At 35.3% G+C, this 13,705-nt stretch overlaps 1 protein-coding gene across 2 annotated transcripts in view; it reads right to left on the minus strand.

The window, feature by feature from the left end:
• Positions 1 to 72: 72 nt before the first annotated feature.
• Positions 73 to 13,705, minus strand: part of LOC105154309 (hypothetical protein) — a 116,222-nt gene continuing 102,589 nt past the window's right edge. For both annotated transcript variants that reach the window (XM_011069751.2, XM_011069750.2), the window contains exons 2-3: positions 5,509 to 5,845; positions 73 to 5,224 (exon numbers count right to left, since the gene is read on the minus strand). In XM_011069751.2, coding sequence (XP_011068053.1) covers positions 4,630 to 5,224; positions 5,509 to 5,845 — 932 coding nt within the window. In that variant the 3' untranslated portion in view covers positions 73 to 4,629. The remainder of the gene's footprint in view (positions 5,225 to 5,508; positions 5,846 to 13,705) is intronic.

Consider the following 13,705-nt stretch of genomic DNA (forward strand, 5'->3'; position numbering starts at 1 on the left):
TTATTGTTTCTATGCGCACGTTCTTGTTCTTGATTGCAGAAGGAGGAAAGAAGGAAATTGAATAGACTGCGGTTGTTGCTTTTGCAGTTTATTTGCAATTTGTTCATATAATTGGTAACTGATTTCGGATATAACTAATACTAGAAACCTAAACAACGTATGAAACTTTATACATGTCTAATTATCTTAATAGTGCTAAGGCGACTATTTACAAGTAAACGCATTGAGCCGTTTTTCGCGATGTGTAGCACAGGTGTCGGGAAAGTTATACACATGGATTCCGTTACCTATATGCATATCGTACACATTTTTCAGAAATGTGGCCCAGGCGTCCGAAGGAGGTTTGGATCTGTCTGTGCGTTTGCGTTCAGACTTTGCCACGGAATTGTCTCTACCCACATAGTGTTTCCTCTGCTTTTTCCAACTTTCTTTTGTTAATCGTACTTTCTTTTTCTCAAATGTTAAAAATATCACAAATTACCAAAAATAACATTGTTGATAATGATGACTGGATTGTATGGCAAAATTTATTTCAGCAGCGAATAGTATCATACATGTCTTCAAAAAACAATCTCTTAGGAGAAAAACTTGATACGCGTCAGATGTTTCTCGTGATAAAAGTAAAAATTTGCATACGTGCGAAAAAAGACTCTTCAAACTTGGAGATGCTTACGAGTCGATGGCAGAAGTGACATGTATATGGGAGACAAATCATTCCGAAACATTATCCAATTCCTTTTAGCACTTTTGTGAGGGATAAATAAATTAGACAAAAAAAAAAAGAGGATTGCATGCTTGCTGATAGACCAACGAAATGTGGCTGCGACGTACGCTGATTATCGATAACGAGCACTGATATCGATAATCGTAATAAATCAGCAAGTTTTTCTTCGTGCGCTACTTTAAAGAATAATACAATCGTTGCAACTTGTGTCATTGCGACAGGACATTGTGGAAAAATATTGCAAAGTACCGCGTTCATCAATTTCATGTCGTTTCGTGACATTAGACAATTTTGTAACACAAACATGCGAATAAAAAAAGATTAACATTATGCGGCACGGCCAGAGAAATTTTTCAAACATTGAAACGCGGTAATTTCTATAAGATAAAAATTATTGTCGATGAAAATTATTGTGAAAAGACGGATTAACAAATATATCAGATATCAAGACATTGCACAGATTGCACTATACAAAATCCGTTGAAAACTCCTGAAAAATGAGTAAAGATTTTTGGCCGCAATCTTCAAACAATTGTACGGTATGTATTATACATATAATCGGAACGTTAACGTCATCCGATGCGTCTACATTTTCAAAGAAACTGTATACTGTTTAATTTTTTCCGTTTTTTTTTTTGCGTAATAAAGTAGTTGAGTTATATTATCAACAATACCCGGTAAATAAGATGTTTCTTGAATGTTAAAGCGCATTGGATGGCATTAATGCTCTGTATGTACACTGTGTGTACAACGTTTACAAATAATATAGGCATTTCCTTAACATAAAACTAAACGTTCAATTTAGACTTAAAAAAGTTTCTTAACGCCAAAAAAAATTAATCATTGAATTCAAAATGCTTCATTTAGCATGTCGATAAAATAATAAAATATTTTTGCGCGTTTATACACAATTTTTTCTAGTAAAATCGATAGTCTCTTTTCGATCAACTTTCGCGTTGATCGCCGCATTGATTCTCCTTCGTCAGACATTATCGCACTAAATGCATTGTTCTGAGGAAAGGAGAAAAACTTGGCGATAAATAACGATCGAATGTATGACTATCGAAAGACAAATTTATGACGCGCTCGTTACAATATGCTAAAAAAAAATTCTCCAAGGATATAAATTTGCATTATCATTTGCGAAAAGTAGGAAATTGGAATTTTCCTCTCCCATCTGAATTTTGTCATATCTGATTCTATAATAAGATTAGTGGAAACCAAATTTTGTGATTTTTCTGTCTCCAACTTTCCAATAATATATGTATGTATATAGAATGATTTGTAGAAAAGAAAAGAGAGAGAGAGAGAGAGAGGAAAGCACCAGTAAGAAAGTACAGCTATTGCTTGCTAAGGCGTCTACTCCTCGAACATAAAGAAATATCATTAAAAATAATGTAATAACGTACAACAGCTAAGGCTCGTTGTGGCGTTACGCGATAGCGTGTCTTTCGTCGCGCTTACAAGACGGCTTACGGAGGACTGTGCTCCGGAATGAATTGCACCGCATTAGAACCACCGTTGAAAAACAGTCATTCGCATCCGGGAGTGCCGAAATTTATATTGATAACAATATTAAATTTCAGATTTTTCCACAGAGAAAACCGCATTGCAAAGATTGCAGGTTTTCTATATGGTTAATCAAAGAGAATTCGCTGTAGAGCAATGCTCTCGAACGCAACGCAGAGAAGAAATCGCGCAGAAAGCGCACTTAACACCATTTGATATACATGGAAGATATACGTTCGCGGCGATTTTCATATCTCATCTTTGAATAAAACAGCGGTCAAAGACATTCGCGGTAACATACATTTGCGCTCAGCAAGAAATATGACATTTTAACTTTTAACGTTACTTTCAATGTCCGGAAACGTTTTCCAAGTTTCATATCTTACAGGCGTTAAGTTGCTTTCCATGCGCGTTCATAATTCTGTCTCGGTGTGCTATCTCTCTCGATATATAATTCAGCCTATATCCTTAACGTGTTATTAAAAATCTATCTGTGTATATACAAACAATGTGTGCACACGTGCGCGCTTTGTGTGTGCTATGCCGAAGATTGCGTCGGTACCGAGAGAGTTTATGTCGGTGGAGAACAGCATGCAAGCATACATCTCCATGACGCTTCGGCACTGCGCGAGGTGCTTCAACGTATTTCAGGCAATTCAGGCCGTGGGCAAGGTTGGGCCGAACGACGCGAAGGACAAGGAATCGTCAAGGACATTAGCAGCTTGCTCATAATTACGCGTACAAGATTATTAGCAGTGTCGGCATATAAATTTCGAAAGTTCAAATTAGAACTATATATTTGCAATTAGATTTGTAACGATTTTAATCAGGATTGGTAAAAAATGTTTTAAATGTGTTTTAAACAGTTTAAAAGTCGGTTGCATCAACGTTACTTTGACTTTAAGCGAAACTTAAAACTCTCTCTGTCTTGTTTTAAAACGAAAAAGAGACAGAGACAGAGAGTTTTAAGCTTCACTTAAAATCAAAGTAATATTGGTGCAATTGAGTTTAAAAACATGCTTAATTCATATTTTTAATATATTTAAATATATTTACTTAATATATTTTTTTATAATATTGTTTAAAGCATATTTTTGAAGCATTAAAAATATATTTAAAAACACAAAAAATATATAAGAAAAAACACAATATGTTTTATTCTTAAAAAAAAACATCTTTACCAATCCTGCGATTTATTAAAAAAAGTTATTTTTTTTACAAACAAATTTAATATACAAAATAAAAGAAAAAGTGGGGAGAAGAAGAAAAAGATAGATAGAAAAGAATATTATTCCATGAAAAAGAAAACTATTGTTATAAACAAAGGCATCTTCTTATATTACAAAGGAAAAGTATTAAAAACTATTATATATATTTTGAGTTGGTTGAAATACGTCGTGTCTCAGTGCCATCAGCCAACTAAACTTAACTTTAAATATTGAACTGATATTATTGCATATAAATAGATTAAGTGGCATTTAAAGAACGAAGTCTTGTTTGCCAACATAAAATCGCACTGATCGATCCAAAGATCGATTCTTAATTTTGCAATATCATCATATTAAAACGACAAATGAAAAAAAATTTATTCATGATTCTATGTATATGAGTCGTTGAATTAATAAAACACGTTCTCACTAAAATGATTGCTAAATAAAATGGCCAATTAAAGAGCGGTGTACATTCACTATGTTATTAGGTATCTCGTGTGGCTGCGCGTTCAACATTGAGTCAGTGCTGTAAGTAGATTATTACCAGCATGAGTCAGACTTGCAGGCAATATATGATATGACCGAAATACCGTGCATACATTATGGCGGTATCGTCTATCATACACATTACTTAATATCATCTATTTATTGATAACTAAATTTAATTTGAATTTTTTAAGTAGCAACAAATTCAGATTAAATAATAAAACTTTCAATTACAATTCCAATATTAGGTTGAAAATGTTAGTAACAATCAATTATATTTTCTAATCTTATTAACAGATGTTAATAAGATGTAATAACAGATTATTTTTGTTATATTCCATTTCGAAATTTAACTTTTTGTCATTTAATCAATGAAATTTAAATATTTCTAAATTTTTTTGCACGTTCTTTTAAAATTTCTGTTGCGAATGTAATGTCAATAGATGAATAGTGAAATACCACACGTTCAATATACAATTTAGCCCAATCTATTTGCCCACGGTAAAAAAATCCTTCAGAGTACTTAACGTATCGGCATGCGTTTGATCACGCGTTTTCCATCTACGAGCGCACGAGAGTAAGGCCAACGCGAGATTCACATGTGATTCCTCATCAAGCGATTCTGTGTGTCGTGAAGCTGACATCACCGTCGCTGTTGGCGTCCTGCAGCATCGTTGGCTCGAGATATAGTACCGTCGTCTAAGTTTCCAGACCTGGCACGAGACTGTGGAAGGTCTGTATGTCATGGAAGGCGCGGCCGCAACTCTGATTGTTGTTACGCTCAAACTTGGTAAGATCGAAATGTTCATCCAAAGACTGCAGCTCGGCCAGTCGTTCTTCTAGCGTCTTCGCCGAGTCGGCGAATCTAGAAAAGTCACAAAGCCGATCGGGATCGACTACGTCGGCCACCTCCATCATATCGGTTCCTGGTCTCGAAAGTTGTACGCTCGTGTCGTCGAGATCTCCGACGGGGAAAAGCACGGAATGGCAGTTTGACGCGTTGTCGACTCCAATGCCGTTAGTCGTTGTGGAGGTGCTACTTGTGCTGATGATCGTGCCGTTCGATCGCACGTCAGCCACGCCGCCGCTCAAGCGATCCTCCGGGAAGCCCAGATGGTGATTGCCGTTATGATGTGACACCACTGCTTCTGGCTGAATTTCATCGATATGCGAGAGCAAACGTGGCGTCGGTGGCAAGATGTAGAAGTCACTGAATACGTCGTCTTGCAAGTCCAAGTCATCGTGCCTATGCCGCTTGGAATTGAATTCGTCGTTTCTCGAATCGTCAGCCAACCTACGTTTCATCACAAATAATGTCGACATGAGGATTACTTTGCAAAAATTGCACTTATTCTATGATAAAAATTCGAAACAAAAAAACTATGCGAAGAATTCTTTAACAGAAAATTCACACATACAAAAGTATCGGTATGGATCTAACTTTAAGAGAATTATATAGACATGTTAAATCCATACTGGTATTTTTTAGAGTGCATGCAAAAGAGAGTCTCAAATTATAATTAAAATTCTATTAAAGTAAAATTTATGCGAAATTATTGTATTTGGCCAGTGTCATACCTTTTCCTAGAAGAAGTTTCTTCGTCCGTTACATCGGCGATGAGACTCCCGGCGATGTTATTTTCCTTACTAGCGTCGTCCATGTATGACGCCACTACTGGAAGTGTACCGTAACTCCGTGTCTTCTCGTCCCGATTTTCACGCTGCAGCCGTCGTACCGCGTTATTTATGAGAACCGATCGGCACAGGCTCGCTTCAGGGTCCTCGATCCTCCTCAGCTTGACAGCGGAAATCTTGAGCAGACGACGACGTTCCTCGCGGGCGCGATATTTGGCAGAGATCATCGTGGGTCGGCTCCTGCGGATCACCAGATCCTCTTCTAATCTCATTTTAGAATCTGCAAAATCAAAAAGTTATTTTTACTACTATCTTTGTAACTATATTATCCATTAAAGCTAGGTTCGAGGACTTGAGTGTTTTGTTATACACTTCCAAATACACATATTCTTACATATCGCGAAAGCGATATTTTCTCGCGACGACAAAATCAAATATAAAATACTGTGCGATGTGAAACGTTACTTTATGATAAGAGTACTATACTTTTTTTTATGTACGAAAGAAGTAGATGGAACTCGTGAACTTTTATCGCAACTAATATATTGTATATTTGTAAACAGATGTGTTTACAAATAGTAGACAAATGTCATTAAAAATTATCGGTTAAAAAACTATTGAAACTAGTTTTTAGTAATTCAACAGTCAGTCACTCGCATCAATATCTCTAAAAATATTCAGTGAATCATAATAATCTAAAAAGAATGTCTAAACAACATTGTCTAGATGACCTCTTTATAATGTCTTCGTGACATCTTTTAGGCATGTTGTCTGGGTGTTCAATGCCAATTTATTTTTCATTGAGTAACAATTTCAGCATGCAACAATTCATTTAGTGTATTTATTGTATTTCGCAAACTCATAAAGTATCTCCATAAAAAAGTATTCTATCGAACATATTATTCTTTATATGTTTTAATAGATCTTCACGATCGTTAATGTATCTCATTACTATTTATAACTTAACAGAAATTTTTACACGTAGCATCAAAACATTTTTATGTTTGTTACAAAGAGAGGGTGGAGAGGGGAGGGAGGGAGAGAGAGAGAGAGATTAACTCTAACGTCCCATAACGGTACATGGAGACGGTAAAACACGCAAGCGGCTTTAGAAGGCTGGTTAGCGGTACGTAAATACGCGTTTACGCACTTACGTGCATTGCGCTCGTTTACTACGCCAATGATGGACAAGAGGTCTCTTTTTCTTTTCCCCTATCGTCATCGTCGTCGTCTGCGACTGACCCAGTTACACGATGCTTCCGTCTTTCCATCGCTTCGTTGTCGGAAGGGGAGAAAATACGTGTACCGTTATCACAGCGTTTTATAATCATATCGTCGTCGTTGTCGTCAACGACAATGATGATGACGACAATGACATCGACTTATTTCGCGAATCATTGCGCGAATCGGTAAAATCGCGTCAACGGTTGCCTGCATCGTCGATTACTTTTATTATAGTGAAAATTTCATACGTTTGATTTCTTGAATCTTTAAGATTTCCCTGCTTTTTGTGCATCCAAATGTTTTCGAAAAAAGATTATTTACTCCATTCGCGTGCAAGAGCGTTAATTTTACGACGCTTAAGCCTTGACGTACATTTTCGTAACGTTGACGTTACCTTGGGCTTAAGATAAAATATAGAATATTGAATATCAAATAACAAAGGCATGAAAGGTATCTTGATATCGTTGTATTAATCCTTACGATACCAGGCACAAAACAGTGCCTCATCATCCGAAATCCGCCGTCTATTTTTTTATCTACTTAAAATAATTCAAAAAATTTCTAAAAATTCACGAACATATTTTCACTTCTTAGAACAAATTTCATTTTGGAAAATAATAAAATATAGTATATGATTTATTCGTTGAACTTGCGAGAAATTTGTACAAACAAAAATCGAACAGACACAAAAAATACCTCTTGTTTCTCGATTTCATAAATTTTCAAAGAATATTTTCGTGGACAAATATGTGAAATCTCATTCATCTCATTTATTTCCCAGTGACTGTGAGATCATTTCCAGTTTTCGACGAGAATAAGTAATCGCGTTCGTTTGCGATCTTCGCTAATTCTCAATTTCTAACCGATTCGACACTTTCGCATGAAAATTGTTCCGCCGTTCCACTGAGATTAGCTGATAGTCACGATCATCTGTTTTCTTGTAGAAAGTCTTTCTTAATAGATCTTAATAGATCGCGTACACGCCACGCATCTCAAGAAAGCCGATTAGAACGAGCGTGTCAAGGCTCAGAGATCGATTTTCATTTCATACATCTATAAGACAAGTGCATTAGAAATTGTATCGTTAATTAACTTGCAACATTTCATTTAAAGCTTTTATGACTTACATCGGGTTTTCCGCTCTGTGTCATACATAAAATCTGGAGTAACTGTTTTCTAGGAATGACCGCGTTTGAGTCATTTCGCGCGCGTACCCGGAAATGATCGCCAAAAGCGAGGATTCGCTACGCTACTGAAAGATGTCGCTTCGAGTACTTCCCCGCGCTTACAAAGATGGCCATCGCGCCAAGCTGGTTGCGTCCAAGGAATTCAGTGACCGCCGCACTTGTTGCTAAACCGATCGTTCGTGTCGGAAACTTTTCGATTCTTCGACTCTACGAGAACGACGGCGTGCCAACGCGGCCACGAAAACAATTACGATCGTTTCTCGAAAGTAAAGCTTCAGCAAGCCTCTTCGAGCGATTTAACTATAATCATAAACGACTTTTACACGCGCGAGATTTATATTCTGTCCACTGGAGAGATCAAATAAAATATGAGAAATGCTTAAATTCTGAGACTATGCCAAAACAAAATAAAATTTATATATAAAGATTTATATATTTATGCGAGATTCTAAATGCAAGATAAAGTCAAATAAATAAATAGCGCGTTTCGATCATTCAGAAAATGAGGTGTCTTACCAAATCAAGTCTCGTATTTTGATGTTAGAGTTAATTTGACGAATATATAAAAAGATGCGATTGAAAGTCGAGGGTTATATCACAAAAATCCGAATATTGTTGTGCGATCTTAGGAAGAGAGATTTACTCATTTTTGCAGAATATGATGCGATAGTTAGAGAAAGTAGAGAGAAAAATTCATCTAGTTTTTGTATAACATCGTCGGAATAATTTCAAGTCACGAAGATTATACAACGATCGTCGAATATCGAGTAGTCCATAAAAAAGTGATCGGATTTTGTATAACGTATCTAATAAATATGAATGTGTCTGTGTAAATAAAATTAAAAATTAAATTATAATAAAAATATTTAACGAGAATATAACAAAAAAAATGAAGACTATAAATTTGTCTCATAAATCTTCGCGTCTTAATCTGAGTGAAAAAAGTGACTTGTGAGAAAGCATCAATTAATTCAAATTTTTTAATATCTCACATAGAATCAAAAAGAATTAGAACGGAATAACGACACGAAATTAGGAAAAATGTTTGATTAGATAAGTAGTCTTACGAGAAAGAGAGAGAGAGAGAGAGAGAGAGAGAGAGAGAGAGAGAAAGAGAGGGGGGAGGAAGAAGGGGACGCTGTACACCGAGAAGCGATTTTACGGTCGAAGTGCGCCTAGACTAACTTTCTCCGCGGGGGAAAAACCGTCATGGATACGCGTTACCTAACCTGACGCGCCAAGTCCGCCTTGCAAGCGCAAACTCTACCTTCTCCCCCCCCCCTCCCCCCTTCTCTCCAGAGTTCTTCCTCACCCTTTCCCTTCACGACCATCGCCCGTCCAACTTTCCCCTCTCCCCCAATCATTTAATTACATATGCTATCACATTGTAGTCATCCTGCCGATCACGCGTACATTCCTCTTCGTTACTATTAACCTTGTTAATTTCGCTTTAATCCTATAAATCGTCTTAATGCAATAGATAAATTTTATTTGAATTTAAAAGATAAATTAAATCTCCAAAATTCGAGGATTTATCTATAATGACGTACAGAAGAAGAAATTCTTTCTTTAAAGGCGTTCTAACTAAATTCAAACGTTCAGAGATGATATAACTCATACTTTGCGTCGCAATAAGATCTGAGTCTGTACTTAAAGTTGCTCCACCAATTGGCAGACAGAGGATAAGCGGAATTTTCTTTTGAAATTTTATAATCCGGTTATGTTAAATAGATTCCAATTATAAAAAATTCCAATTATAAAAAATTTGAATTGCATCAGCATGTTTTTTACGACGTTTCGATCGTGAATTGCGATTAACATTGCTTAAAACATAAGTAAAAGTAAAAAAAATTAATGAAATCAAGTTGTATAAGTAATTTTTAGAACTAACTTTTAAATAAGGATAATTCGCACAGTTATTACTAACGCAATATATAATAATGATATCGAGTTGTTAAACTATTGATTGTTCAAAGAACAATACGTGAAAAAATGTGATTCTCGACTACGTTTTATCAAGGAAGAAACGTGTCATGTCACGCACTGGATATTTATCATCGTCGTGTAGTCTTTGGCAATTAAACAAAGCTCAGAACTCGACTAAATTTAGATTCTCTTGTACACACAACTTCTTATTGAGCCATCAAAAGAGAACAATATAGCACATGGTTAATTAACGATATTAATCTTCCAAACAAAAATGCGTTGAATCATATTCAGAAATAATATCTCGCGCACGCGTATTCTCGAGTTATATTACTCACGTATTATGAAAAAATAGAAAAGATATATATTATACTCTCTAAAACTTTTAGAGTCTCACTTTTAGAATCTCACTCTGAAGAATGAAATCTCACTTTTAAAGATTAAAAATTGAGTCACCCTTTTTCAAGACTGGCTTAATTTTCACTATTTGGAATGTTGAGATTCCACTCTAAAAAATTTAGAGAATACATTAAATAAATGAATAATAATAACAAACGTTTATTGACGTGCAAGATATAAAATTATAAGTATAAGTAGAGCACTTGAAAGGGCATCAGCAATAATATTGTTCGTGAGTCTTATAGTTATTAGACCCTATTATATTTGATAGATGAAATCAAATATATATTTGTTAAACTTATAATTATGAAAAATGAAAAATGAATTCAATTATATCTTCATTGAAGTTAAACGGAGTAAAATCTATACAGAAACGAAATGCGACATTAATATACCTATTTTCTAATAGTTTGTGTACTGCGGAATCCAATTGTTTTAAGCAATATCTCTATGTATTCGTGGTATAAATAACACTCTGGTCATACCACTTGCCAAAAGTTAATGGCGATTTAGTAACAATGTCGATTTAGTCACAACTGTTTGAAAGCGGCAGCAATGGGGTGAACTACCCTCCTAAAACCACAATACGAGCTTCGATCGGTGCACAACCGTAAACGATGTTTCTCACTACAACCATGTTCGCATCACTATACCGGGTGAATTTTCATTGCATCTTAACGAGATAGAAACTTGTATGTGTTTCGAAAAATTTAATTGCAGAAACATTAGTTCCGAGGATCGAAACTTTTGCGAAGAAATATATTTACAGTTGCATTAGAAATCTTAATGGCTTTTCCGATTTTGCGTAACTTGAGTTTTTTAAACGAAATGACTTTAAGTTGCGGATTAACGTCATTTTAATAGAACCTAATACACACACGCACATATATATATATATATAAATATACTCAATAATACACACATATATATATATATATATACATATACTCAACATATACTATATATATATATGTATCTCGAGAGATTTTTGAGTGACTGTAATTGTTATAGATATCTAATCTACGATGATATTTCATCCGACATGTATAGACCTGGCTACTCAAGTATCACAGACATCGTGCGCGCGCGCGTATGTTTGTATAACGTTTAATAATTCTTTCTCCACTTTCCACGAGAAAGCTGATAGTAATCGAGCTAATTTAGTAAAAGCGCGATGCAGCGAGAACGGAATGTCCCGCGTTTTGCTACACTTTTGCATCCGGGGAGTGCGCCAGTCAATAGCCATATTACGTATGCTCCGGATAACTCGGATAATCACGTAACGGCGTAGTAGTGTAGGGCGGCAGCTCATAATTCGTGAGCGTTATTCGAGCGTACCCCGTCGTTCGGTCGACGTACGCTATCGATATTCCGCCGAAACGAGAGACGTCCGGCGTCGGCAGCGTCGGCAGAGTGGTGGTAGGGTAGTGGCGGCGGTGGTGGCGGCGGGCGGTGCCATATTGAACGAGAGAGACTCGAAAGCGAGCGGGGAAGAGAGAGAGAGATAATAAAAGAGAGAGAGAGAGCGAGAGAGAGAGATAGAAAGCGATCTCGCGCGGTACTACACGCGGGAATGAACGAACGGCCATGACGACGGCCCGTTGCCCGATCCGTTCTCCGTTTCTCGGGGCCTTGGAAGGAATGCAATGGATAAAAAGAAATCACGCGCTTATAAATAAATCTCGCGGACGATGATCCGCGAGAGTGCTAGCTGTTGGCGTGACGTTCCATCGTATTGTCCATTTCAAAAGGGATTCTTTTTTTCCTTTCCTCCCTCCTTTCTCTTTCTCTCTATCTTTCTATCTATTTTTTATTGTCCGAAGCCACATTAACGTTGTGTTATTTTGAAATGTGTTATTTTACGCCACAATTAAATATAATAATATTTGAGTTACCTATTCAATACCTATTTAAGTAATTAGAAAATAATGTGTGGCGCACGGAAGTTTACTTGAAGAATGAATGCTCAACGTGTGTATTGGAAAATTAATCGTAATGAGCAACGCTTTCAAACGTTTTAAATTAATATTGGATATCCATAATAAGACAGACATTGAAAAGGCATTTTATCTATTTGTTTACATAACTGAAATAATGAAAAAGTTATTGCAGAGTTTAAATTATTTTTTTTAAATGTCTATCTGTACAAACGGATTAATAATTGTTTCTAAAATGTTGAAATTACTGTAATTTCTTAATTTGTAATTCCTATATTTTTTCTTGCTTTAAGAATGGGGAAATTATATAATGATAAAGAGTGATAATTCCTAGACATTCCGTGTAATGAACGTACGCTTGAACATTGGCTGGCTGATGGGTTATTAACTAGCGGTTTCAAGTGCGTCGTAAAGTAACTGATATGCGCGACAGAGTTGAAAGTCAAACGTCAAGAATCTTCATAAAACTTTATCTGTTATCATAAAGGTCTATACACCAATTATTCCTTCCAAATAAATACGTAAATAATATTGATGATTTTGTTTTCAAAGAGAAACATAAAAGAAATGTATATACATATTAAATTACACGATGCACAAGGATCAATACTATTTTTTATATCGTGCATGTTTCTCTTTCGAAACGTCAACGATACAATTTTTTTACAAATCGATATCAATGTATTAACAGCTAATTTTAATATCGTCATACTTCTCTCACTTTTTTGATTATTTAGTATTTACGATAAAATCTAGTTAAGTTCAAAAATTTTTTACGCATAGAATTTATCGTGTATAATTATAAGTCGCAAAAGAATTACTTACTCTTCATGAATAATTACATTATTAAATGCAAATACATCGGATTTTGATGTTAAGCAGATATATTCATTTAAGCAACAAATCTGCTTGTTTAAAAGACTAAATCAATGATTTAATTAAAATACGCCTGCCATCATATCTCTGTATTTACATCTGTATATTCTATTTATCTCACATATCATTGGATGATGTATTAATCTCGTAGAATAAGCCTGTCCAACTTTAACTCTGGAGCCGAAACGTAAAGCTGTTGATGCAAAAAGTCCAATACAGATAAGATTTCGGAAACTGTGAAGTATCAACATTACGTGTCGCATATCAAACTCATAGATAAATTATCATAAATAATTAATTTCGTAAATCGAGAAGTTTCTTTAAAGAGAAAGTATAAAGATTTACACGATAATAAAATTAGCTGTCAATATAAAACGTCGATATTGATTTATAAAAAAATGTCGCTAACGTTTCGAAAGAAAGACATACATTTGATGTAAAAAGTAGTATCGACAGATTATAGCTGTATTTACAGATGTTTCATTTAAGCCGAAATTGATTTTTTATGATTTTCGTTTTCGTCTTAATAATGCTAAATAAGCTTTAATCTTTTCAATCTATTGGAGATATTTATATAGCACTATTATTTTA

Source organism: Acromyrmex echinatior, chromosome 2 (genome assembly GCF_024713525.1).
Source record: "Acromyrmex echinatior isolate Ae372 chromosome 2, ASM2471352v2, whole genome shotgun sequence".
NCBI classification, from domain to species: Eukaryota; Metazoa; Arthropoda; class Insecta; order Hymenoptera; family Formicidae; genus Acromyrmex; species Acromyrmex echinatior.